Consider the following 23,443-nt stretch of genomic DNA (forward strand, 5'->3'; position numbering starts at 1 on the left):
ATGTGGCCAGGCACTTAGAGTTATTTCCTCTAAACTAAGTGTTTGAGACATGTTTAGATTTATAACCAGCTTTGTTTACTGTGTAATTCAGTCCAATTGAGGAACTAGTAAAACTGCACTATCCAGACATCAAAGCTGAGAGTGCAGTTACACTAAGGAACTTATTAGGTTTCTAACAAGTAGAAGTTAGCAGGTGTTCAAAAATTAACTATTTCCATGCCACCTGATTTTCAAGTTTTGGTAACATTTTTGACTGTGGATATAATTTGGGGTTTAAATTATCAGTTGCATTTAGACATAGTGGCATTATACCAGTCAGAAGGCTGAGCATGAGTTGTAGTTCAAGGCCAGCCTGGGTTGTATAGTGAGGCCCTGTCTCAAAATAGCAGCAAAACAACATACATATTAGTGGTTGTCCTCTTCAAGGTTGGCTGTTCTTTTTATTTCAGCTTTCTGCAGCTAAGAACATTCTGCCATTTGAAAATTATGACTAAGCAAGGATTGAACAGATGATGGTGCATTTTTACTTCAAATTTGATGCAGTCTTTTGTTACTCCATTTTCCTCTTGAGGTTTCTGGGGAGGAATGTGTTATTAGACTCACGGTACAGAGAGCTGAGTCATAGATTGCCAGTTGCATACTGGGGTCACTTCAAGTAGGGGCCCTGTTGCTAAGTATGTTTCAAGATAGGTAGGTGTGAGACTGTCCCTTGGGATGAGCATCCTAGTCTTTTGGGACTTCACCAGCAGTCCTTCCCCAGCTCTGTCACAGATTAAAATAAGCTGTGCAATACAGATCCCTGTGCCAAGCTTGCTGATTTTTGTATAGCTCTTTCCTGTCCTGTTGTTGGAGGGGAGTTAAATACATTTGAGATATTTACAAGCAGCTCTTCATTTTGTTTTTGTGGCAGCCATTTAGAGAAGTGAGGGCAAAGGTTTTCTCTTAGGTACCCTGCTTGTTCCTGCTCACTTCTGTAGCCTGACTTGAAGTTTGTCATGTATAGGCTGTTCATACACAATCCTTGAGGTTTCTCTTTTGAAATAATTTTTAATATTACACCTTAGATTTCTTCAGAAGTTTTGTTTTTTCAAATTGTCGTGAAAAATGTTTAGAAGTGACCCATGACCTGTGAGGGTGTCATCTCAGTAGATAGCAGTGCTCTCTTTTGTGTCTCTTAGAATAAAATGTGGTGTTACTGAGTCCAGTGGCTCATGCCTGTAAGAGGCTAGGACAGGAGGAACATAGAGTTCAAGGCTTGCCTGTGAGACCCTGTGTCAAAATAAAAGGCAGAGGCAGGAGGATTATAGCAAGTTGGAATAATAAAGGGGAGGAGGAAGAGAAGAGAGCCAGAGACATGGCTTATCAGAGAGCTTGCTTCAAATCCACTTGTGAAGGGGCTGGGGGAGGGATGGTTCAGCAATAGATCATTTGCTCAGTGTGTCCAAAGTCTTTGGTCCCACCCCTAGCACTACACAAAAGCAAAACAACAACAACAAAAATGATGTTTAGAGCAGTAGCTCTCAACCTTTCTAATGCTGTGACTCTTCACTACAGTTCCTCATGTTGTACTGACCCTCAATCATAACATTATTTTTGCTGCTACTTCATAAGGTGTAATTTTGGTGCTGCTGTGAATGGTAAAGTAAATGTCTGTGTTTTCCAATGGTCTTAGGCAACAACCACTGTGAAAGGGTTGATTAACCTCTAAAAGGGGTCACAACCCACAGGTTGAAAACTGCTGGTCTAGAGAGATAGCTCAACAGTTAAAAGCACTTGTTGCTCTTGCAGAGAACCTAAGTTTCCCCCCAGTACCCATATGGTGCCTCACAACCATCCCACAACTCCATTTCTGGGAAATCCAACACCCTCTTCTGATCTCCATGGGCATCAGGCATGCACAGGGTGCACATACATGTATACAGACAAAACATTCATACACATAAAGTCATTAATCTTAAAGGGTTTAAAGAAAAGATCTGGGGGGTTTTCTGTTTGTTTGTTTTTTGTTTTTGTTTGTTTTTGACGTTTCTGTGAAGCATTCAAAACATGAAGTTTATAGAAGTGCCAGCTTCCTAACAGGTGCAAATGAGATTCACAAGAAGATTGGTCTGCTTGCTATTTTAGACAGTCTCAGGAGACTGTTTGGCTGTAGTCTCGGCAGTCACACAGTTACACTTCAGTGTGCAAGTAAATATCAGTACCACAGTATAGTGGATTCCAGAGGCCCTTGTGTGCACAAGTAGCCAAGGGTGGTTTATTTTACTTACTTCAATTGAAAGGATGCTAAATACTTTGACACTATGATAACAGTTTGTTACTGACTGAAATTGTTAAAGCTTTTTGGTTTTTAACAAAAACTTTTTAACAATTTGGATTCCTTTAAAGCTCCATTCTTGCCTCCTTGGATCCTGACCATGGAAAGACCCAGCATTAGTCAGGCAATGGTGGTGCATGCCTTTAATCCCAGCACTTGAAAGGCAAAGGCAGGCAGATCTCTGTGAGTTTGAGGCCAACCTGGTTTACAGACTGAGTTCCAAGGCAGCCAGGGCTACACAGAGAAACCTTGTCCAGAAAACCCAAAAGGAAGAGAGGAGAGAAAAAAACTAAAAAACTAAGGAAAGACTCTGCATTATTTTAAGTTGCTCGGCCCAGTCTCTTGCTGGTTCCCTCAAGTAGCCTGTCTTCTTTCTTTTGCTTTTTTCTTCTTTTCCCCTGCTGATGGAGCAGTCTTTGATGAGTTCCTTTGTCTAAAATGTTCAACAGGAATCACCTGTGATGTAGCTGCCTAAGTCTAGAGAGCTGGCTTTCAAGCTTTGTAGCCACCTCAGTACTGATTTCTCTAGAAGTATTACAGATGGAGGGAGGACACAGCAGCCAACTTGAAAAACTACAGGCTAGCTCTCATCAGAGGAACTCTTTGAGAATTTGTCATTGGTAACAGTAAAAACAACACAGAAGAATATCATATACACTGTCTTAGTTAGGGTTCCTATTGCTGTGATGAAACACCATGACCAAAAGCAACTCAGGGACTGTTGCACATAATAGTCTGTCATCAAAAGGAGTGAGGGCAGGAACTCAAGCAGGCCAGGAGATGATGGACAGGTCATGGAGGGGTGATGCTTACTGGCTTGCTGATCATGATTTGCTTAACCAGCTTTCTTTTAGAACTCAGGACCACTAACCCAGGGATTGTACTATCCACAGTAGGCTGGGCCCTCTTACATTAATCACTAAGAAAATTGCTTACAGCAGGATCTTTTGATGTATTTTCTCAATTGAAGTTCAGTCCTTTCAGATAACTCTAGCTTGTGTCAAGTTGACATAAAACTAGCTAGCACACATACTTAATCCAGATTTACCTATTAACATTTTATTCCTCTGCAATGATTTGTTTTGAAAGGTTCCTCATGTGGCCCCTGTTGGCCTGAGACTGGCTTTGGCTATAGCCAGATCTGTCCACGTCTCTCAAGTGTTTACACTTGATTATAGGCAAGCACTACCACTTCCAGGTTGTGTGGGGTGAGGCTCAAGACCAGGGTTGCATTCAGACTAGGTAAATATTATACTGACTGAGCCATAGCCCTAGTCCCTTGTTGGCATTCTTACTCTCTCTAAAACAGATTTTTTTTTCCTGAACATTTACATTCATTTTGCCTCCTCCCACCCCCAAATACTTTAGTATGACTTCTCTAAAAGTAGGGATACTTTATCTCAGTATAGCCATCCATTTTATATACACTAATATTGATTGTTTTTTTCTGATTTATTCTTTTTACTCAAGTGTTCTATCACTGAGCTTCATCCTCTCACCTACATTGATTTTACTGTGTAAAAGATGTGTAACACAAAGTTATAGTCTTAGCCATTTTAGTAGACATTTCATAAGTGTTCAATCTATTCATAATATGCAGCCATTACCATGGCCCATCTCAGTGACTTCATCCCACATGTGAATGCAGGGTCCCCATTCACTACATCCTTCATCTATTGCAACCAGCATCATTACACTTCTGATTCTTATAGCTCTTAAGATAGAAACAGTATATTAAGTCTACTGTTAAATCTTTTTCAGATGTAAGTGTGTATATTGTGTGTGTGCACATATAGATGTTTGTGAGTGTGTGTGTGAGTGAGTGTGAGTGTGTGTGCATGCTATGGTGTGCCTGTGCAGTCGGAATCAGCTTGATGGGGTTATATCTTCTTTGACAGGCATGGTGGCCAGTGCTCACCTCTGCACCACTGTGTGGTGGGGGTCTTTTGCCCTAGTTTTTCATCTTTGATCCATTCAGAGTTATTGTTTGTTTGTTTGGGTTTTTGTTCTTAGGGTTTTTTTGTTTTTGTTTTTCGAGACAGAGTTGTAATGTATAGTCTTGGAAACTCTAGAACTTGCTATGTGGACCAGGTTGGCCTTGAACTCACAGAAATTTCCCCAGTGCTGAGATTAAAAGCATGCCTCACCACTCAGTGCCTTGCAAATGCTATACAAACATTGTTACATCTGAGTCACATCCCTTGTCTAAGGTTAGCTTCTGTATGTGGTGTAGATAAAGACCTACCTCTGTCCTTTCCTGTGTGAAGATCTACCTTTCCCAGCACCAAATGGTAAAAAGTCTGTCCTTTTTCCAATGAATGATCTCAACACCCTTGTCAAAAGTCATTTAGCCGGCCAGGCATGGTGGCAGAGGCAGGCACTCTGTGAGTCTGAGACAGCCTGTTTTTTTAAAAAATCACTCAGTGATATATGTGATGATTTAGCTGTGAGCTTTCAATTTCTTTTCCATTGGTCTGTCTTTATGTCACTGCAGGACTGTTCTGACTGTTGTGACTTCCAGGTTCACTCTTTCCTTCTTCCTTTCTCTTCTGTCCTCCCCATTCCCTCTCGATAGTCAAGGCTACTCTTGACCTGCTGTTTCTCCTGCCTCAGTGCTTCCACACCACATTGATGTAGATTTTGATTACCGTAAAGGTGTTACCTGCTTTCTCCATTGTAATTACTGTTAAGAGCTTTCTCCTAGTAATCAATAAGCAGTCTTAGGAGGCACTTGACCTAGCTGTCAGCATCCTGCCCCTCAAGATTTCCCCATGTTTAACCATCTGTTGTGACTCATATCTGATCCAGTAATTAGACTTTAGTTCATATTTTTTTTTGCAGTGGGGTGTAATTCATTACCGTACAGTAACTTTGCTTCTCAGATTATCCCAGACTTTACTTCAAGATGACACCATAAAAGATGACACTATTGTCCTTGTGAAAATGTCCTACCACCATCATAATATTTATTTGTTTGTTTATTATATTTCTGGCTCAGCAAGGCGTGATGGCACATATTTGGGAGACACAGGCAGAGGTAGATCTCTGAGTCTGTGGCCAGCCTGGTCTACAGATAAGTTCCAACATAGCCAGAGCTACACAGAGAAATCCTACCTCAAAAAACAAAGCAAAAAAGATATTTCTTGCCCACCTTGCATCCACCCTACTTTAGAGTTAGCCGATTTCCTCTAGACTCACTTGTCACCTTAGTGGTTTACACTCTCCTTATTTATATCTACCTGTCCTGGTCTGGACTATACCAGTTTGGAAACACATTGATATTAGCCTTTTTACTGTTATCACTTTGTGTAATGTATGTGCAAACATCCACCTCCTGTATAGGCGTGCACATGCCACAGCATATGTGTGGAAGTTAGAGGACAACTTTGAAAAATTGGTTCTATCCTTTCTCCATGGGATCCAGAAATTAAACTTGGGTTGTCAGGTTTACACAGCAAATACCTTTACCCCCAGAGCCATTTCTACCACTTTGATGTCAGCCTTAATCACTCACCTAGCACAAAGCCTGACACACTAGGTTCACTAAATATTTCTTGGGTTAAAAAAATACTTTTATTGTAATTCAGTGGTTAAAATAATTTGGATGCTGATGGTTTTTCTTTTTCCCCTCTGTCTAGGCAGACATGTTGGCTATTTGGCGATGAGAAGTATGAAAAACTGACATCATACTGGTTCAGAACACTATGGGACCTGGCATTTGCGCTGCTTGGGCAGCCAGTGTCCATTGGTACTGCTAAGAAGCCCTCACTGTACTGCAGAACACTAATCTGGTCTGGGAAGTGGCTGATTGTGGCAGGATGTTTCGAAGATGATGATGGCAAGAAAGCAAGATGTCCGAATCCCCACCTACAACATCAGTGTGGTGGGATTGTCAGGCACTGAGAAGGAGAAAGGCCAGTGCGGCATTGGGAAGTCTTGTCTGTGTAACCGCTTTGTGCGCCCAAGTGCTGATGAGTTTCACCTGGACCACACTTCTGTCCTCAGCACCAGTGACTTTGGTGGGCGGGTGGTCAATAATGACCACTTTCTGTACTGGGGAGAAGTTAGCCGCTCCCTGGAGGATTGTGTGGAATGTAAGATGCACATTGTGGAGCAGACTGAGTTTATTGACGATCAGACTTTTCAACCTCATCGAAGCACGGCACTGCAGCCCTACATCAAGAGAGCCGCAGCCACCAAGCTTGCTTCAGCTGAAAAACTCATGTATTTTTGCACTGACCAGCTGGGGCTGGAGCAAGACTTTGAGCAGAAACAGATGCCAGATGGGAAGCTGCTGGTTGACGGTTTCCTTCTGGGCATTGATGTTAGCAGGGGCATGAACAGGAACTTCGATGATCAGCTCAAATTTGTCTCCAATCTCTACAATCAGCTTGCAAAAACAAAAAAGCCCATAGTGGTAGTCCTGACTAAGTGTGATGAGGGCGTTGAGCGGTACATTAGAGATGCACATACTTTTGCCTTAAGCAAAAAGAACCTCCAGGTTGTAGAGACCTCTGCAAGGTCCAATGTGAATGTGGACTTGGCTTTCAGCACCTTAGTGCAACTCATTGATAAGAGTCGAGGGAAAACAAAAATCATCCCTTACTTTGAAGCTCTCAAGCAGCAGAGTCAGCAGATAGCTACAGCAAAGGACAAGTATGAGTGGTTAGTGAGCCGCATTGTGAAGAATCACAATGAGAACTGGCCGAGTGTCAGCCGAAAGATGCAGGCCTCCCCTGAGTACCAGGACTATGTCTACCTGGAAGGGACACAGAAGGCCAAGAAGCTCTTCCTGCAGCACATTCACCGCCTCAAGCATGAGCATATTGAGCGTCGGAGAAAGCTGTACCTGGCAGCTCTGCCATTGGCTTTTGAAGCCCTCATACCTAATCTAGATGAAGTGGACCACCTGAGCTGCATTAAAGCAAAAAAGCTGTTAGAGACCAAGCCAGAGTTCTTAAAGTGGTTTGTTGTACTTGAAGAAACACCATGGGATGCCACCAGCCACATTGACAACATGGAAAATGAGCGGATTCCCTTTGACTTGATGGATACTGTCCCTGCTGAGCAGTTGTATGAGACCCACTTGGAGAAGCTGAGGAACGAGAGGAAGAGAGCTGAGATGCGAAGGGCTTTCAAAGAAAACCTGGAGACCTCTCCTTTCATAACTCCTGGGAAACCTTGGGAAGAAGCTCGTAGTTTTATTATGAATGAAGACTTCTACCAGTGGCTGGAAGAATCTGTGTACATGGACATCTATGGCAAGCACCAAAAGCAGATTATAGACCGAGCAAAGGAAGAGTTCCAAGAGTTGCTTTTGGAGTACTCAGAATTGTTTTATGAGCTGGAGCTGGACGCTAAACCCAGCAAGGAGAAGATGGGTGTCATCCAGGATGTTCTGGGCGAAGAGCAGCGATTTAAAGCATTGCAGAAGCTCCAAGCAGAGCGTGATGCCCTCATTCTGAAGCACATCCATTTTGTGTACCACCCGACGAAGGAGACATGCCCAAGCTGTCCAGCTTGTGTAGATGCTAAGATTGAACACTTGATCAGTTCTCGATTTATCAGACCATCTGATAGGAATCAGAAGAACTCTCTGTCTGACCTCAATATTGATAGGATCAATTTGGTTATCTTAGGCAAAGATGGCCTTGCCCGAGAGTTGGCCAATGAAATTCGAGCTCTTTGTACAAATGATGACAAGTATGTAATAGATGGTAAAATGTATGAGCTTTCTCTGAGGCCAATAGAGGGGAATGTCCGGCTTCCTGTGAACTCTTTCCAGACACCAACCTTCCAACCCCATGGCTGTCTCTGCCTTTACAATTCAAAGGAGTCACTGTCCTATGTGGTAGAGAGTATAGAGAAGAGCAGAGAGTCTACACTGGGCAGGCGGGATAATCATTTAGTCCACCTTCCCTTGACCTTAATTTTAGTTAACAAGAGAGGGGACACAAGTGGAGAGACTCTGCACAGCCTGATACAGCAAGGTCAGCAGATTGCCAGCAAACTTCAGTGTGTCTTTCTTGATCCTGCTTCTGCTGGCATTGGTTATGGACGCAACATCAATGAGAAGCAGATCAGCCAAGTTCTGAAAGGACTCCTGGACTCCAAGCGCAACTTAAACCTGGTTAGTTCCACTGCTAGTATCAAAGATTTGGCTGATGTGGACCTTCGAATTGTCATGTGTCTGATGTGTGGTGATCCCTTTAGTGCAGATGACGTTCTCTCTCCTGTCCTGCAATCCCAAACTTGTAAATCTTCCCACTGTGGGAGCAGCAACTCTGTTTTACTTGAACTTCCAATTGGACTACACAAGAAGCGCATTGAGCTGTCTGTTCTTTCATACCATTCCTCATTTAGCATCCGAAAGAGCCGGTTGGTTCATGGGTACATTGTTTTTTATTCAGCCAAACGTAAGGCCTCCTTGGCAATGTTACGTGCCTTTCTTTGTGAAGTGCAGGATATTATCCCCATCCAGCTTGTCGCACTCACTGATGGCGCTATAGATGTCCTAGACAATGACTTAAGTCGAGAGCAGCTAACAGAAGGAGAGGAAATTGCACAAGAAATTGATGGGAGATTCACAAGTATCCCTTGTAGCCAGCCCCAGCATAAACTTGAGCTCTTTCATCCCTTTTTTAAAGATGTGGTGGAGAAAAAGAACATAATTGAGGCCACACATATGTATGATAATGTAGCTGAGGCCTGCAGCACCACTGAGGAAGTGTTCAACTCCCCAAGAGCTGGGTCACCCCTCTGCAACTCAAACTTACAGGACTCAGAAGAAGATGTGGAGCCTCCATCATACCACCTGTTTCGGGAAGATGCAACATTGCCCTCCCTGTCCAAAGATCATTCCAAGTTCTCTATGGAACTGGAGGGAAATGACGGGCTATCTTTCATAATGAGCAATTTTGAGAGTAAACTGAACAACAAAGTACCTCCACCAGTCAAACCAAAGCCTCCTGTGCATTTTGATATCACAAAAGATCTTTCTTACTTAGACCAAGGCCATCGGGAGGGACAGAGGAAGTCTATGTCTTCTAGCCCCTGGATGCCTCAGGATGGGTTTGATCCTTCTGACTACGCAGAGCCCATGGATGCTGTGGTCAAGCCAAGGAATGAGGAAGAAAACATATACTCGGTGCCCCACGACAGCACCCAGGGCAAGATCATTACCATTCGGAACATCAACAAAGCCCAGTCCAATGGCAGTGGTAATGGTTCTGACAGTGAGATGGACACAAGTTCTCTAGAGCGAGGCCGCAAGGTATCTGCAGTGAGTAAGCCTGTGCTGTACAGGACAAGATGCACTCGCCTGGGGCGGTTTGCTAGTTACCGCACCAGCTTCAGTGTCGGGAGTGATGATGAGCTGGGACCCATCCGAAAGAAAGAGGAGGACCAGGCATCCCAAGGTTATAAAGGGGACAATGCTGTCATTCCATATGAAACAGATGAGGACCCCAGGAGGAGGAATATCCTTCGAAGTCTAAGGAGGAACACCAAGGTAAGACCTGACTTAGGATGAGTTAGGAGGGGTTTGCACAGCATCTGTGTGAGATTTGATTGATGATGAAAACTATTCAAGGACAACTTGGTTTTTAAAAAAATATTGGATGTGAGATCGCATGACCATGAGAAGAGTACATTCATTCTTGGGCCTGGTGTTAAGAGTCAGACTGTGTATTAGATGTCTACTACTGGCAGCTCTCATGGGATTGCCTTCACCTAGAGCAGTAATTACCCAAATGAGCAGATGGTGTAGAGTGCCCTGACAAGTGGCCAAGCCAGTTACATTATGGATTCTCTTTGCTCCCTTAAAGATTGCAGATTTGCACCTTCTATCCTGAACATCCATCTTCTATCCATATGACTCTCACACGTTCCTTCTTCCCTATGCTGATCACAAAGGGTGCAGCAGTTTACATTAGTGAGGAACAAATGGTTCTCTGCACACACACAAGTCTGTGAAAGTGCTGAAATGGCAAAAAGTCTCAGCATGAGTTTATCCATATTTGAAAAGTGCAACTTTTTTTACATGTTCCTCACTACATCCTTCTGCAGTCAATCAATGAATCTTTAAACTTAAGGGACCACAGGTGTGTGGTAGGGACCAACAAGGGAAGGAAGAAGTTGCTAGTAGTAGTTTACATATCAGGCCTGTCCCTTATGTAGCAGCAGATGAAGTGTCTTCTTACCAAAGACTGTATAGCTTGGTGTTTGCTGTTTGCGAGTCAGAGAGCTGAAGACAGTGCCCTGTCCTCTTAAAGGGCTTGGGCTTTGAGACAAAGTATCATCTAACTTCCCCTGCCATTTGTATAGGGAGGCAAGACCTACAGAGTCAGAGGGTGACCTCTTGGTGTGAGACTCTTGACACAGATATACTAACCTGTGACCATCATTAAACAAACCCTCCTCCCTGCCAGGAAACTGCAGACATCAGCCACCAGTGTGGCTTTACAAAGGCCTTGAAGGGTGCAGTTGCCACAAATGAATGTTATATGAAACACCATATCAAAATATCGTGTCATTTGGAATCTAGAGAGAGAGCATAGAAGCCATTGTGGTAGCCTATGGCCCTGGGAGATTCAGGAGTATGACACCATTGTGACCCTGAACATGCACAGTGCTCTCGGTCACTACTGACCAGGACTTCCATGGCCTACTTGTCTGTGCAGTGTCAGAAAGGGCAGAGCAGTGTTGTATGGGTCCTGGGCCCCTATCTCTGGTTACTATATGTTTCTCATTTAGTTATTCCACAGCTCACATGTCTACTCAGTGCCCATGCTGCCTCTTGGGTTTTGTTCTTTTAAACTTGGAGGGAAGACCCAGTAAAAGTAGTTCTTATTTAGGAATCTAACCAACCTCCCTGTGTTTCCCCCCAAGGTCCCTTGCTGAATGATACTGAATCTGAACGTTTTAAATGTTTTGGCTTTCTTCCTCCTCCACTCCTGGTTTAAAAAAAAAAACTATTGCTGGAACAGCTTATGCAAATGCTGACAATCTTATGATTTGTGGGGGTGTTTGGCACACCTGGGAATTAGGAAGGTGGCATAATAGCACACTGAATTACAAGTCTCTTTCTGACTTATGGCAATATTTTTAATACTGCGAATGATGCTTTGAAAACACGTTCTCAGACTGGGGATGTAGCTCAATTGATAGAGAGAATGTACCAAGCCTTTGAGAAGCACTGGGTTCCAGTTCCAGCACTACCTAAAACCAAGTGTGGTGGTGCACATCTGTAATTCCCACATTTAAGAGGTAGAGACAAGAGGATCCTACCAGCCCTAAGGCCAGCCTGGAACCTTTTTTCCCACCCCTCACCATCCCCCCACCTCCCCCCAAAAAAATCAAATAGTTTTTTTTAAAAAAATTGTCAAGCAAGCCCTGATTTCTAGATCTCACAGGTGAAAGCTTAACTCCATAGAAACAGCTAGTCTCTGCATCTTGATCTGTGTACCTGCTAGAGACCAGACATGTCCCCAGCTGCTGGATCAGCAGGCTTGAAGTACTAGCTTCCGGCCTGTCTTGAGTTATCCAGGCCACACCTCTCCAAATCAGATTGAAATAATTTCTCTGGCCCAAGAACCATGGCATGCCAGCAGTCATCTTAGGAGTATCTTTATGGAAGTGTGGGTAGAAGCTGGCAATTGTGTTTCCCTGACATGGAGAGTGGTGCTTTAGAGCAAGCATGGCTGTTTTTCATTCCTGTGGAGAGGATGAAAGCCTTGGCCACAGAGCAGGCCTCCTGTTAGGACTGCTGCCATTGAGAATGCAGACTGGCACTTGTTTTACTGGAAGAGCAAGATACCATCGGGGCAGAGAGTACAAGCTACCCTCTATGAGGGATTTATCTTTTAATTTTTATTGGCATGACAAGGCAGTACAACATTTATTTCAAGTGAGGGGAAACCACTCAGGATTTCGCTGGTCATAGAAAGCAACTCAGACCCTCCTGTAGGCCAGACTGCTGGGGAAATGCCCCCAACCCCACTCCTTCTGGACCTAGCCATAGCACTCATATAGGGCAGCTAGATGTACATGGTTGCTATGAATGGGTCATCTTATCTGTCCAGTTAAAGCCTTGTGGGCAGAGCTCATGTTGGGATAGCTTGGGTAGAGTCGGGGTCACTATTAGCTGCTGAGGCCAAGAATGAAGTCCTAGGGTCAGATCCCAACTCCCTGCTTTCTTATTTGGACCTTGAGCACATAATGTCCCTCCTCTGGCTCCTTCTGGAGGTCTGACTATTGTGGGCCAGAAGTTTGGGTGGTTGTCACCATGAAACTAGACCTGGAAGAGGGATGAGGCTGAAGCAGTGCATAAGGTGACATGCCCCAGCAGCAGGTGGGACATGGCACTGTACCCAGGGAGGAGTCTGCCGCAGTCCTCCTAACTACACCACTTCCTCTTTGGTACAAGGTTTAACCCACAGTGATTCAGCTACTTGTTCTGTGCTCACCCTGACAACCACCTTAATGAACAGAAGCTCTGCTCTGGGTACCAATGTGATGGGGAGAAAGGAAAAGGGGAAAAAAAAAAAAAAAAGAAACTCCTCAGTACTCTTGCTAATTTGCTAGATTAGTACCTTACTAAAGAACTATAGTCAGAGAGAGAGAGACGCTTTCATCTCTTCTAATGAAAGTGCAGACTGTAAAGCCAGTGCTCCTTCTTGGGTCCTTTTCCCAACGGAACCATTCAGCAGCCCACCCTCAGTGGGAGCCTTCCGCACTCAACTGAATGAAATAGAAACTCCAAGATTGCACTTGGGCCGCTGTGAATAGAGCTTTGTCTAAAGCTGCTGCTGCTCATGTCCCTGTCTCCCAAGGCAGTGCATTTGCAAAGACGAGATCGGGACCAGCAGCTCTTATTTTTAAAGCCAAAAAGCAGGCTGTATAGCCTTGCTCCACAATTGTACCCTTGGGGCTCATACAGTTTGCTGAAATTTGGTGTGTTTGACTATAATTTAAAGACTAGACATTATTGGCTGTTTACCCTTCTGTCAGAAATGTTCTTACTCCTGTGTTTAATAAAAAGACAAGACAGTGATAAAGAAAATCTTTCACTTACTGTGGCTGCCACATGACAAGACAACCTATTGAAAAGTGAACTGTTTGAATCACACATTGTTTGGTCTATAAGGCACCAAGTAACCAGTTTGACAGTTTGTGTCCCCCAGTGAATTGGCTTATTTCATTGGATTTAGTGAATTGGCTGGTTGTTGTGGCTTTGTGCGGACACAGCTCTCGTTTTGTGAGGCCTAGAACGGAGTTAAAGTTTCTAGTGTGAATGAAAACCAGCTGGGGAGTTGGACTGCCCACATCCCTGAGAGGGATATTGGTTTTGACAGACAAGTGGAATGTGATAAGAGCTCTTTGTAACTTGCTCAGAAAACCTCAGTGTGTTCCTCTCTGAGCTTAGTCCTCCTGAGTGAGCTATAAGATCAGATACCTGAATTTCTATGATCCTAGAAGTAGTATGATTGAGGTAGAAGACAGGAGGATCAGGAGCTCAGGGTCACCTTTGGGACATAGTGAGTTTGAGGCTAATATGGGGTACGTGAAACTGCTTTTTTTTTAAATAGGACTAACATGACTTTGCTGACTTCTAAAATAAGATTTGTTGGGGCTCAGTGGATAAGAGGCACATGCAGCAAAATGTTCATGCACATAAAACAAAAAGAAATCTTTAAACAATTTTTAAAAGATTAGTCTACTAAAGAAGGTACTTTGGCTTCCATGTACAAGCAGCTTCGCCCTTTAGGAAGCCAGCGTTCAATTGCGAGGGCATCAGCAGGCACTTGTCTCCAGCCTGGTGTTATGGTATCCAAATGTGCTAGTTAGTGTTTCTCTGTGATAGCTTCTGAACTAGAACTTTTATGTACTTTAAGTGTTACCAGACAGGGAGGTACTAGATATGGAGGAGTTCTTTAACAAAGTTTATACTCAACTGAGACATCTAGGAAAGTTCCCTAAGGAACTGGTAATTAAAAAAAAAAAAAAAAAAAAAAAAAAACTAACATGGATGCAGCACCAGGCAGGCAGGCAGGCAGGCAGGCAGTTAAAAATGGAGGATTCATGGAGATCCAGTGTGGAATTCAGAGACCAGAATTTTTTCATGTGGGTACAGTCTGTAGTGTGGCTGCCACAGAAACAGAAAAAGAATGCCAAATTATGGAAAGCATACTGGTAGGTGTATATTTTTACTTATGCAGTTTTTTAACTCCATCCTTTATTTTATAGATGAGTATATTTTGAAGAACCATTTTTTTAAAAGATTTATTTATTATATGTAATTACACTATAGCTGACTTCAGACACTCCAGAAGAGGGCATCAGATCCCATTAGAGATGGTTGTGAGCCACCATGTGGTTGCTGGGATTTGAACTCAGGACCTTTTGGAAGAGCAGTCCATGCTCTTAACCACTGAGCTATCTCTCCAGCCCTTGAAGAACCATTTTGAGGGTGTGGTCTGTTGTGGGGAAGGCATGGGAACAGATGTGGTCTCAGTGGGGAAAGAAGTGCTTACTTCATCACAGCTGGCTGGATCAGGAAGCAGAGCTCATTTATATCTTAGAGATGAAGTGACTAAGTCTCAGAGAGATTAAACACTACCCTAGCAGGGGGATGGTGGTACTTGTCTGTAATTCCAGCTGTTGGGAGGTGAAGGTAGAACCATGAGTTCAAGGCTAGCCTTGACTCCACAGTGACTTGGAGGCCAGTCTAGCTACATGAGACACTGTCTTAAAAACAAGGAAACACCTTACCTTGCCCGGTTTACCACTGTGCAAAGAATGGGTGAATTTTTGAGGCCAGTATCCTAGCTGCCATTTCTATTTGCAAGAAAATTGCTAATACTCACTGTTCATGTGCACATGTTTAGATCAAGGAGGCCATTCATTGTGTTCATTCAAACAGAGTCTAGGTAGTTAAGTCCATTTCTTTATGCTGTTCCTCCTAAAAACATGGTGCTGCTGTTTCTGTCTTCAAAGGATAGTCAAGTAGGGCCAAAATAGGCATGGAGGGACTGAATTAGCCATCGGAAGTTTAGAAGTTGTTTTAAACTCACAGCAGAGGATTTTCAGCTTATTTTATAGTGTTTTTTGAGGCAGTCTCTATGTAGCCCAGGCTAGCCTCAAACTCAGTGATCCTATCTGAAACTCCTGCGTGCTAGGATTATGTGTACCACCATGCCTGGTTTCTCTGTTTATTTTAAACCTAAAGAACTTCTGTAGTGTGTTTTTTGCTGTTAAAAATAGACAGTCTTTTTAACTATCTGCTTTTAGTTTGCACACACCTGTTCCTTAAATAAAATAGGGAGCCCAGATCTTTATTTCAAAGGACAAAGAATTGCTGTGATGCTTCCCTAAGCCAGCTGTCTCTCCTCCACCACCTGGTTATATCAAAATACCTCAGCAGGATCTAGGTGAGGTCAGCTGCAGTCAAGATCACCCCTCCTCCCAAAGGCCAGCCCCATAACTCTGGCAAAGTCAGAGTCTGTGCATGAGATTTCTGGCAGAGCATTACATAGCTGTACCTGGATCCAGCTGCCTCTTCTACCTTGCCCACAGCTGCACTGTCCAAGAAGTCAGTCTCAAGAAGCCAGGATGCAGGTTTGCCAGGCTTGCCAGACTCTTTATCACTGCAATGGGTTGACACAACTGCCTTCCTGTTTTGCCCTAAATCAAGGTGCTCTAAGCTGATGAGTGCCAGGAGCATGAGTAACTTAATTGAAAGGGCCCCTTTGAAGCTCTGTTGGAAACATGAGAGAATGATTGCTAACTAGAAAATCACAGTGTTGGTGATGAATGCAAGTTGGGGTGGAGGAAGTTTGAGTGATGCCTTCTTTTGTTTTTCAAGACAAGCTTTCACTATACTGTCCAAGCTGGCTTGGGCAATCCTCCTGCCTCTGTCTCCCAAGTGCTAGGATTGCAGGTGTGAGCTAATACACTTTAAGCTTGTTTTTAAGGGAACCAAGAGGTCTGGAACAGTGGAGCCATTATTCATTTCATCAGCATCTATCTAAAGGATAGGAGGAGGTGACTTAAGCTGGGCCTGTCTTCATTTGTGGCATTGACATTTCATCCTGGAGGAAGGAGTGTAGGCTTTGGCTGCAGTTGCTCACAGCCTTTTACAGGGTCTCTGATCTCTGCTATGAAAGATCTTTTGCGGGCTGGTGAGATGGTTCAGTGGGTAAGAGCACCTGACTGCTCTTCCGAAGGTCCAGAGTTCAAATCCCAGCAACCACATGGTGGCTCACAACCATCCGTAACGAGATCTGGTGCCCTCTTCTGGAGTGTCTGAAGACAGCTACAGTGAACTTACATATAATAAATAAATAAATCTTTAAAAAAAAAAAAAAGAAAGAAAGATCTTTTGCTTTGCAGGATGACTTTGCCGTTTCAACACCTAGCTAGCTTCCTAGGGAATTACTTTTGCATTGCTTGATCCATTCCAGGCACAGATGTGTGGGTCATTCTAGGGGCTTGTCCTCTCCTAGCCTTTTCCAGTTAGGCCTGCTAAGTGAGTACCCCAAAAGAAGATGGATGTTGAGAACACCTTCTGTGAGAGTGCTCCCTCTGATTCCCTAAAGAGGGACATGTGCCTGACTGGAGACATGAGACATCTGGCAAGCCACTTGGGAGAATGAAATTTCTAACTAAAATGTACTTCAGATGTCAGAAGTGTTGGTGATATCAGAAGCCAGCCCAGCTCTTGGCATAACATTCCACACACCAACTTCCCAGTGAGGAAGGTTTAAAGTAGTTGTTCAAGAATCCCTTTCTAATTTTGTGATGCTCTGGAGAACCTTCCGTTATCTAAAGGATGTTTTTGACATTCTGTAATCCAGAGTTTTAAATCTTAAGAGAGTGCACGTGAAGAGGTGGAGTGGATTTCATGTCATTCAGCAAGGGGGTTTGATACTGTCTAAATGCTATCTTCATTGCCACATTCATAAATTGAAGGGTTAAACTAGATCTTGTACTCTTTGAGATGAAAGAGATAAGAAGCAGTCTAATTTATATTTTATCCTGTTCTCATCTCTGCAGCACAACTAACTAATACAGAATAAGCCTGCTCCTTAGTAGCAGTAGGTGACCCTGTAACTGTTTTGAGTGTAACTGTTTTAGGGCACTTCTCTTTTCATCTTGAAATCTCCTGAGCATAGGTGCCCACGACTATAATCCCAGTACAGAAGAGACAGGCGAGAGGATTCAGGACCTTAAGACCAGCCTGGTCTATGTGAGATACTGTTTTTTTAAAGAAGTAGAAGTAGTAGTACTTTTTAAAGAAGGAGAAGGAGAAGAAGGAGTAGAAGTAGTATATGAGATGCTACTTTTTACAATAGCAGCAGCAATAGCAGTTGTTGTTGTTGTTGTTGTTGTTGTTATTATAGTAATAGTAATATCTGGGGCCGGGAAGATGACCCAAGGTCTAGAGCACTTAATGCTCTATCAGAAGATTAAGATCCCAGCACTCCTTGTAACTGATGCCTGTAACTTTGGCTCCAGGGATCTAACACCACTGCCGTCCCTCTCTGGCATCAGTGGACATGCATGCGCAGACACGGTGTTGGTTAGTTTTGTTTTTTTTTATCAACATGATATAAGCTAGAGTCATTTGAGAAGAGGGAATATCAATTGAGAGAATGTCCCTGTCATATTTGCCTACATACAGAGCATTTTCTTGACTGATGGTTATTGTAGAAGGGCCCAGATCACTGTGGTTTGTACCATTCCTGGGCAGGTAGTCCATAAGGAAGTAAACTAGTATAGGGCATAGTGGCACACACCTTTAACTCAAGCACTCTGAAAGCAGAGGCAGGCAGATCTCAAGTTTGAGACCAGCCTAGCCTGCTTTACATAGCTGGCTAGGGCTACATAGTGAGGCCCTGTCACAGAAACCAAACTAAGAAAAAGAAAGTAAGTAAACAAGTCAGGATGAGCATTCCCCTGTGCTTCAGTTCTTATAGCTAGGTTTTTGCCTTGAGTTCCTGTCCTGATTTCCTTGAATGATGGACTATAATAGGGATGTTGTAAATGAAGTAAAAACTCTTTCCTCCCCAGGTTGCCTGTGGCCTTAACCACAGCAATAAAAAGCAAGCTAACACATACACACAAAATAAAGTCTTTGAGTATATTACCTTTAGAAGCCTTTTGACATCTATATAGTCGATGTGCTTTTATTCCTTTTCCACCATCCATTTACTCATTCTACCTATCCTAAGAATTTCCCCCAGGAAGTTTACTTAAACCATAGTGCTATAAGCACAAGTTCTGCAGTCACACCTACCCATCTAGGTGGGATTTCCTTGCACTCATCTCCAGGGACATACCTCCCTCTCTCCCTTTCTTCTTTCCCCTTCTTCCTTTTGTTCCTCTCCTCCATTATTTTCTGTGTAGGCCCAGGCACATGTTGTGCCTGTAGAGGTCAGAGGATAACTTTCAGGTACAAGTTCTTTCCTTTCACCATGTGGGTCCTGGGTGTAGAAAAGGACCTCAGCATTAGTAGCAGGTGCCTTTATCTGCTGAGCGAGCTCAGTGGCCCCAAGGTTCTTATTGTGTGTGTGTGTGGTGGTGGTGGTGTTGTATGGTTTTGTTGTGTGTGGTGGTGTGGTGAGGTGTTACTCTGGGGGCATGGATAGCAGTGGCATGCTATACTAGAACCCACTAGAAGGGACTGGGGGCTCAATAGTGAAGTGCTTGACCTAGGTTCACTCTCTGGTACCACCAGAGAGAGGGGTGGAGGGAAGAAAAAGAAACTGGGGACCTAGTGCCTACAGAGCACTTGGGTGAAACAGATCTCTCTAGGTAGTAAATTGGTAGCATACACCTGAGCATCATTCTGAGGAGTATGTTGTTTGCTTCAATTAGGGCTAGAAGGCATCCTGGTGATGACTGCCTTTTGGTCCCACTCTTTGCCTTAGCAACACTTTATTTGGAAGCGTGGTGGCTCACGCCTTTAATCCCAGCACTTGGGAGGCAGAGGCAGGCGGATTTCTGAGTTCGAGGCCAGCCTGGTCTACAAAGTCTGAAAAACAAAAAAACAACAAAAAAAGGAAGCTTCAGTTTTACTGAGGAATAATTTATCTTCATTTTAACAGAGAAATTTGTCAGGATTGATGGAAGTTTTGTTTTAATACAGATGGCCAGTCACTGGCAATTCACATTCCAGAACTGACCTTTTAAATGGCAGGGACATTTACAGAGAGAACATTGCTTGATTCAAGGCTGCAACAGTGTGCATCAATTGAAAGGTCCCACCCATACCACGCTGTGATCAGGGTGCTCTCAGGGAGGTAGGTAGAGATAGTATGGTACCTGACCCAAGCCACATTGAAAACCTTGAAATCTGTTTTTCTTTTGTGAGATAGAGTCTTTAACCCACTCTGGCTTCATACTTGCTATCTAGTCAGGGATGACCTTGAACTTCTGATCCTCTTCCTCCAATTGCTGTCATTAAAGGAAGGCATGTTCCCCACATCAGACTCTATTTTATTTTATTTTTTTAATTCTTTGATAGTTTCTTTTCTTGTCTTTCTGGGTTTTTTTTTTGGGGGGGGGGGATCGTGGTTTGATTAGGCAAGTTCTCTCTAGCCCTGGCTCTCCTGTACTCTGTATGTAGACTAGGCTAGCCTCAAAATTCACAGAGAACTACCTGCTTTTGCCTTCCAAGTGCTGAGATTAAAGCTGTGGGCCACCACTCCAGGCTCTTTGACATTTTTACACACACACACAATCTTAATTATATCTACCTTTTTCCAACCCCTGTTCCCTATACAACCCACTTAGCCTTCGTGTCTTCTTTTTTTTTTTTTTTTTTTTTTTTTTTTTTTTTTTTTTTTAGTAATACACTGAGTACAATTGGTGTTACCTACATGCACATCATTGGGCAGCATACCAGTGCCCACATCCCAGAAGTAAAATGACTCCCTTTCTCTGAGTAACCATCAGCTGTCAATAGCTCCTCAGCTAGATAGAGCCTATGAACCCTTCCTCCATTCGTGCTGGAATTTTCACCAGGTTTACTGTAACAGGACTCCCTCCTGTGGAGCAAGCCCCAGGTCCAATCAGCAAGCATTTGGTAAGTTCTTGAACAGTCATGCCACGGTTGTGCTTGCTGGTACATAGTACCTGGCAGCAAAGCTTAGACATCACATGCCTACCCTACACCCCAGACAAGGTTTCTCTGTGTAGCCCTGGCTGTCCTGGAACTCTCTCTGTAGACCAGGCTGGCCTCAAACTTAGAAATCCACCTGCCTCTGCCTCCTGAATGCTGGGATTAAAAGTGTGTGACCTGCAAAGCTTAAATTTATGTTGAGCTTTATACAAGTATAGATTACAGGTGAGCATCATACATTGCTGGGCAGTCTAGATTTGTCCATAAAGAAAGATTGTAAGTCACCAGTTTGTTTTTCCCTAAAGTCAGTGCTTGCTTACCTGAAGAGCTGTGTCTTGTATTTAGCAGGGCCAGACCACATGGGATACATGGATCTTCACATTGAATTATTTAGCAGGCTGATGGTTGGGCTCTCTACCTTTTGATTGTTTTCTGGGGTATTACCAGTTGGCAGCCCAGTATACTTTTTCATTTGCCTCTACCCTCTCTTATCCCAACTCACACCCTCAATTCCCCCCACCCCCTCGGTTTGCACCAGAAGTTCTTAAAGAATCTCAGACTAAACAGGATGTAGCTTATTCCCTTAAAAGGAATATTAAAATGAATGAAAATGGGCAGAAGAAAAGGGAAAGGCTGACCTATGACCTGGCAGTTGGACGTCTCCTTCTGAGGGTTATGGAAAGGTCCTGAAATAAGTTTATAGCCCTTACACATTGTTGAAGGGAGCTAGCTGTCTGCCCTGATGCATTGGGCTGAGCCACTTGGAAATGAAACTTGGATGCCAGAGACTTACCTGGACCCTATCCTGTTGCCTTCTTCTTTTAGTAGATACTTTAACAAAGGTAGACATTCTAAGCCTGTTTCCTTGGCTTTGAAGAGTTTACATTGGTATAAAATGGTTTTTGTTTTTTGGGGGTTTTCTCATGTGAGATTCAAAATAACTAAATTTAAGGGGGGGAGAAAGGCAAAGTTTGAATGATTTTTTGAGGCATCAGTTTTAGGGTTAAACGGTATGGGTTTTAGTGATTGGGCATTTTAACTAGTTGAGTCATTTAGAACTGTGTGACTTCTTTTTCTTGGAAAGGTGAATGGTTGTGCGGTTTTAAAGCAAGTACATATGGAACTTGTTTGGTAATAGAAAATCTCAGTGGTTGTCACTGCACTTGCTGGTTGGTTGGAGACATGGTCTCACAATGATGTAGCCCACGCTGGCCTAGAGCTCTTGATATTCCTGCCTCAGCCTCCTAGGGCCTGAAATACAGGCATGGGCCTAGATCATGTCATTGTATTGTTTTGTTATTACCATTTCCTAGTGTGGAGAACACTAGCAATTAACTCCAGGCTGACTTTATTTCTTTTCTGAAAAGAGGAAATTACTAGTTTTTATACTCGTGTTTGATTTTTCCAAGGCATCAGCCATATCTGAGTATATACCATCTATCATCCATGTAGATTGTTTGGAAAACTTCCTGTTTACTCCAGCATGTCCCCAATGGAGGATATGGATGCCACTATGATGTTACTTACTAAGTAAACTTGGCCTGGCTCTTATAAACATCGTTGTTTTAATAATATACTCTCTCACTAAAGGTGTGACTATGTGACAACTTTCCAGTATCTTGTATGATATTTGGAGGCCAGAAAATATTGTTAGGGAGATGAGTGAATTTGGATCTGTTTGTCTTGCTTGAAATCTTTTGAACAAAGATCTTCACTTTTTGTGCTTTCCTTTTTTTTTTTTTTTTTTTTTTTCTTTCCTGGACAGAAACCAAAGCCCAAACCCCGGCCATCCATCACAAAGGCAACCTGGGAGAGCAACTATTTTGGGGTGCCATTAACAACAGTGGTGACTCCAGAGAAACCCATACCCATTTTCATTGAAAGATGCATTGAGTACATCGAAGCTACAGGTAAGTGCCCCCAAATCAGATAGTGCCTCCCACTCCCTGCAAGGAGCTTCTAAGAGAGCTGAGATTTGTGAGCTTTCTGGAAATGAGAGATTCTAACAGAAAGACTCGGGTGATCTGACAGCTGGGGCTTCAGTCAGGATGCTAACATGTGGCATTGACTAGACTTAAAAGTATGTGGCAGCAGTTCTGTCCTCAGACCAGAGATGGCTTTAACGTGTGGCTAGTTGTTTGATAGTTGTTTAGTTGTTTGTGTTCTCTTGTAAGTCTATAAATTGCTTGAGGAAGGAGAAAAAGCCTTGTATGGGACACATATTACATCTAATAGTGGGAACAAGTATTTGAGACTGTTAGCATTTCTGGCACTTTGGTCAGGCGTCTGAGACTCATATATAGTTAGGGTCTCTGCTCTGCAGAGGTAAGAAAACAGTCACATTGCTTGAATATCTTGTGATCATATAGCTCCATTTGGTTTTGGTTTTGGTTTTTTCAAGGCAGGGTTTCTCTGTGTAGCCCTGGCTGTCATGGAACTCATTTTGTAGACCAGGCTGGCCTCGAACTTAGAGAGAGATCCACCTGCCTTAGAAATCTGCCTGCCTCTGCCTCCCAAGTGCTGGGATTAAAGGTGTGCGCCACCACCGCCCAGCATAGCTCGGTTTTTACACACAAAAGAATGTGGGATACAACAAAGGGAAGTGCCTCAAGGTTTTCTGTTTTTGAGATGACAATATTTTACTTGTGTGGATGCTCTATTTTATTGACATAGGGCTCCTACGTAGCTCTTTGCCTTCCAGTTTCACACTACAGTTTCTCTCTATTTTCTCCTAGCTGCTTTCAAGGATCTTTGAGGAGGTCCTGAAGCAGGTGCCTATCACTGTGGATTCCCAAGCATTATTAGTTAAACTTAAAAATGTAGGCTTGGGAGCCAGTGCATACCTTTAATTTCAGCACTAAAGGGGGCAAAGACATGCAGATCTCTGTGAGTTTGAGGGTAATCTGCCCTACATGGCAAGTTCCAGGTCAGCCAGGGAAACAGTAAGACACTGACTCAAACCACTTATCCCATCCCACCCCCACACCCCATAGGAAAAAGTAAAA

At 43.4% G+C, this 23,443-nt stretch overlaps 1 protein-coding gene across 1 annotated transcript in view; it reads left to right on the plus strand.

Moving 5' to 3' along the window:
- Positions 1-23,443, plus strand: part of Arhgap35 (Rho GTPase activating protein 35) — a 119,268-nt gene that overhangs the window by 44,813 nt on the left and 51,012 nt on the right. The window contains exons 2-3 of the mRNA XM_021166185.3: positions 5,953-9,824; positions 22,204-22,348. Coding sequence (XP_021021844.1) covers positions 6,144-9,824; positions 22,204-22,348 — 3,826 coding nt within the window. The 5' untranslated portion in view covers positions 5,953-6,143. The remainder of the gene's footprint in view (positions 1-5,952; positions 9,825-22,203; positions 22,349-23,443) is intronic.

The sequence above is a fragment of the Mus caroli genome, unplaced genomic scaffold (assembly GCF_978045245.1).
Source record: "Mus caroli unplaced genomic scaffold, Mus_caroli_1 scaffold_8, whole genome shotgun sequence".
NCBI lineage: Eukaryota > Metazoa > Chordata > Mammalia > Rodentia > Muridae > Mus > Mus caroli.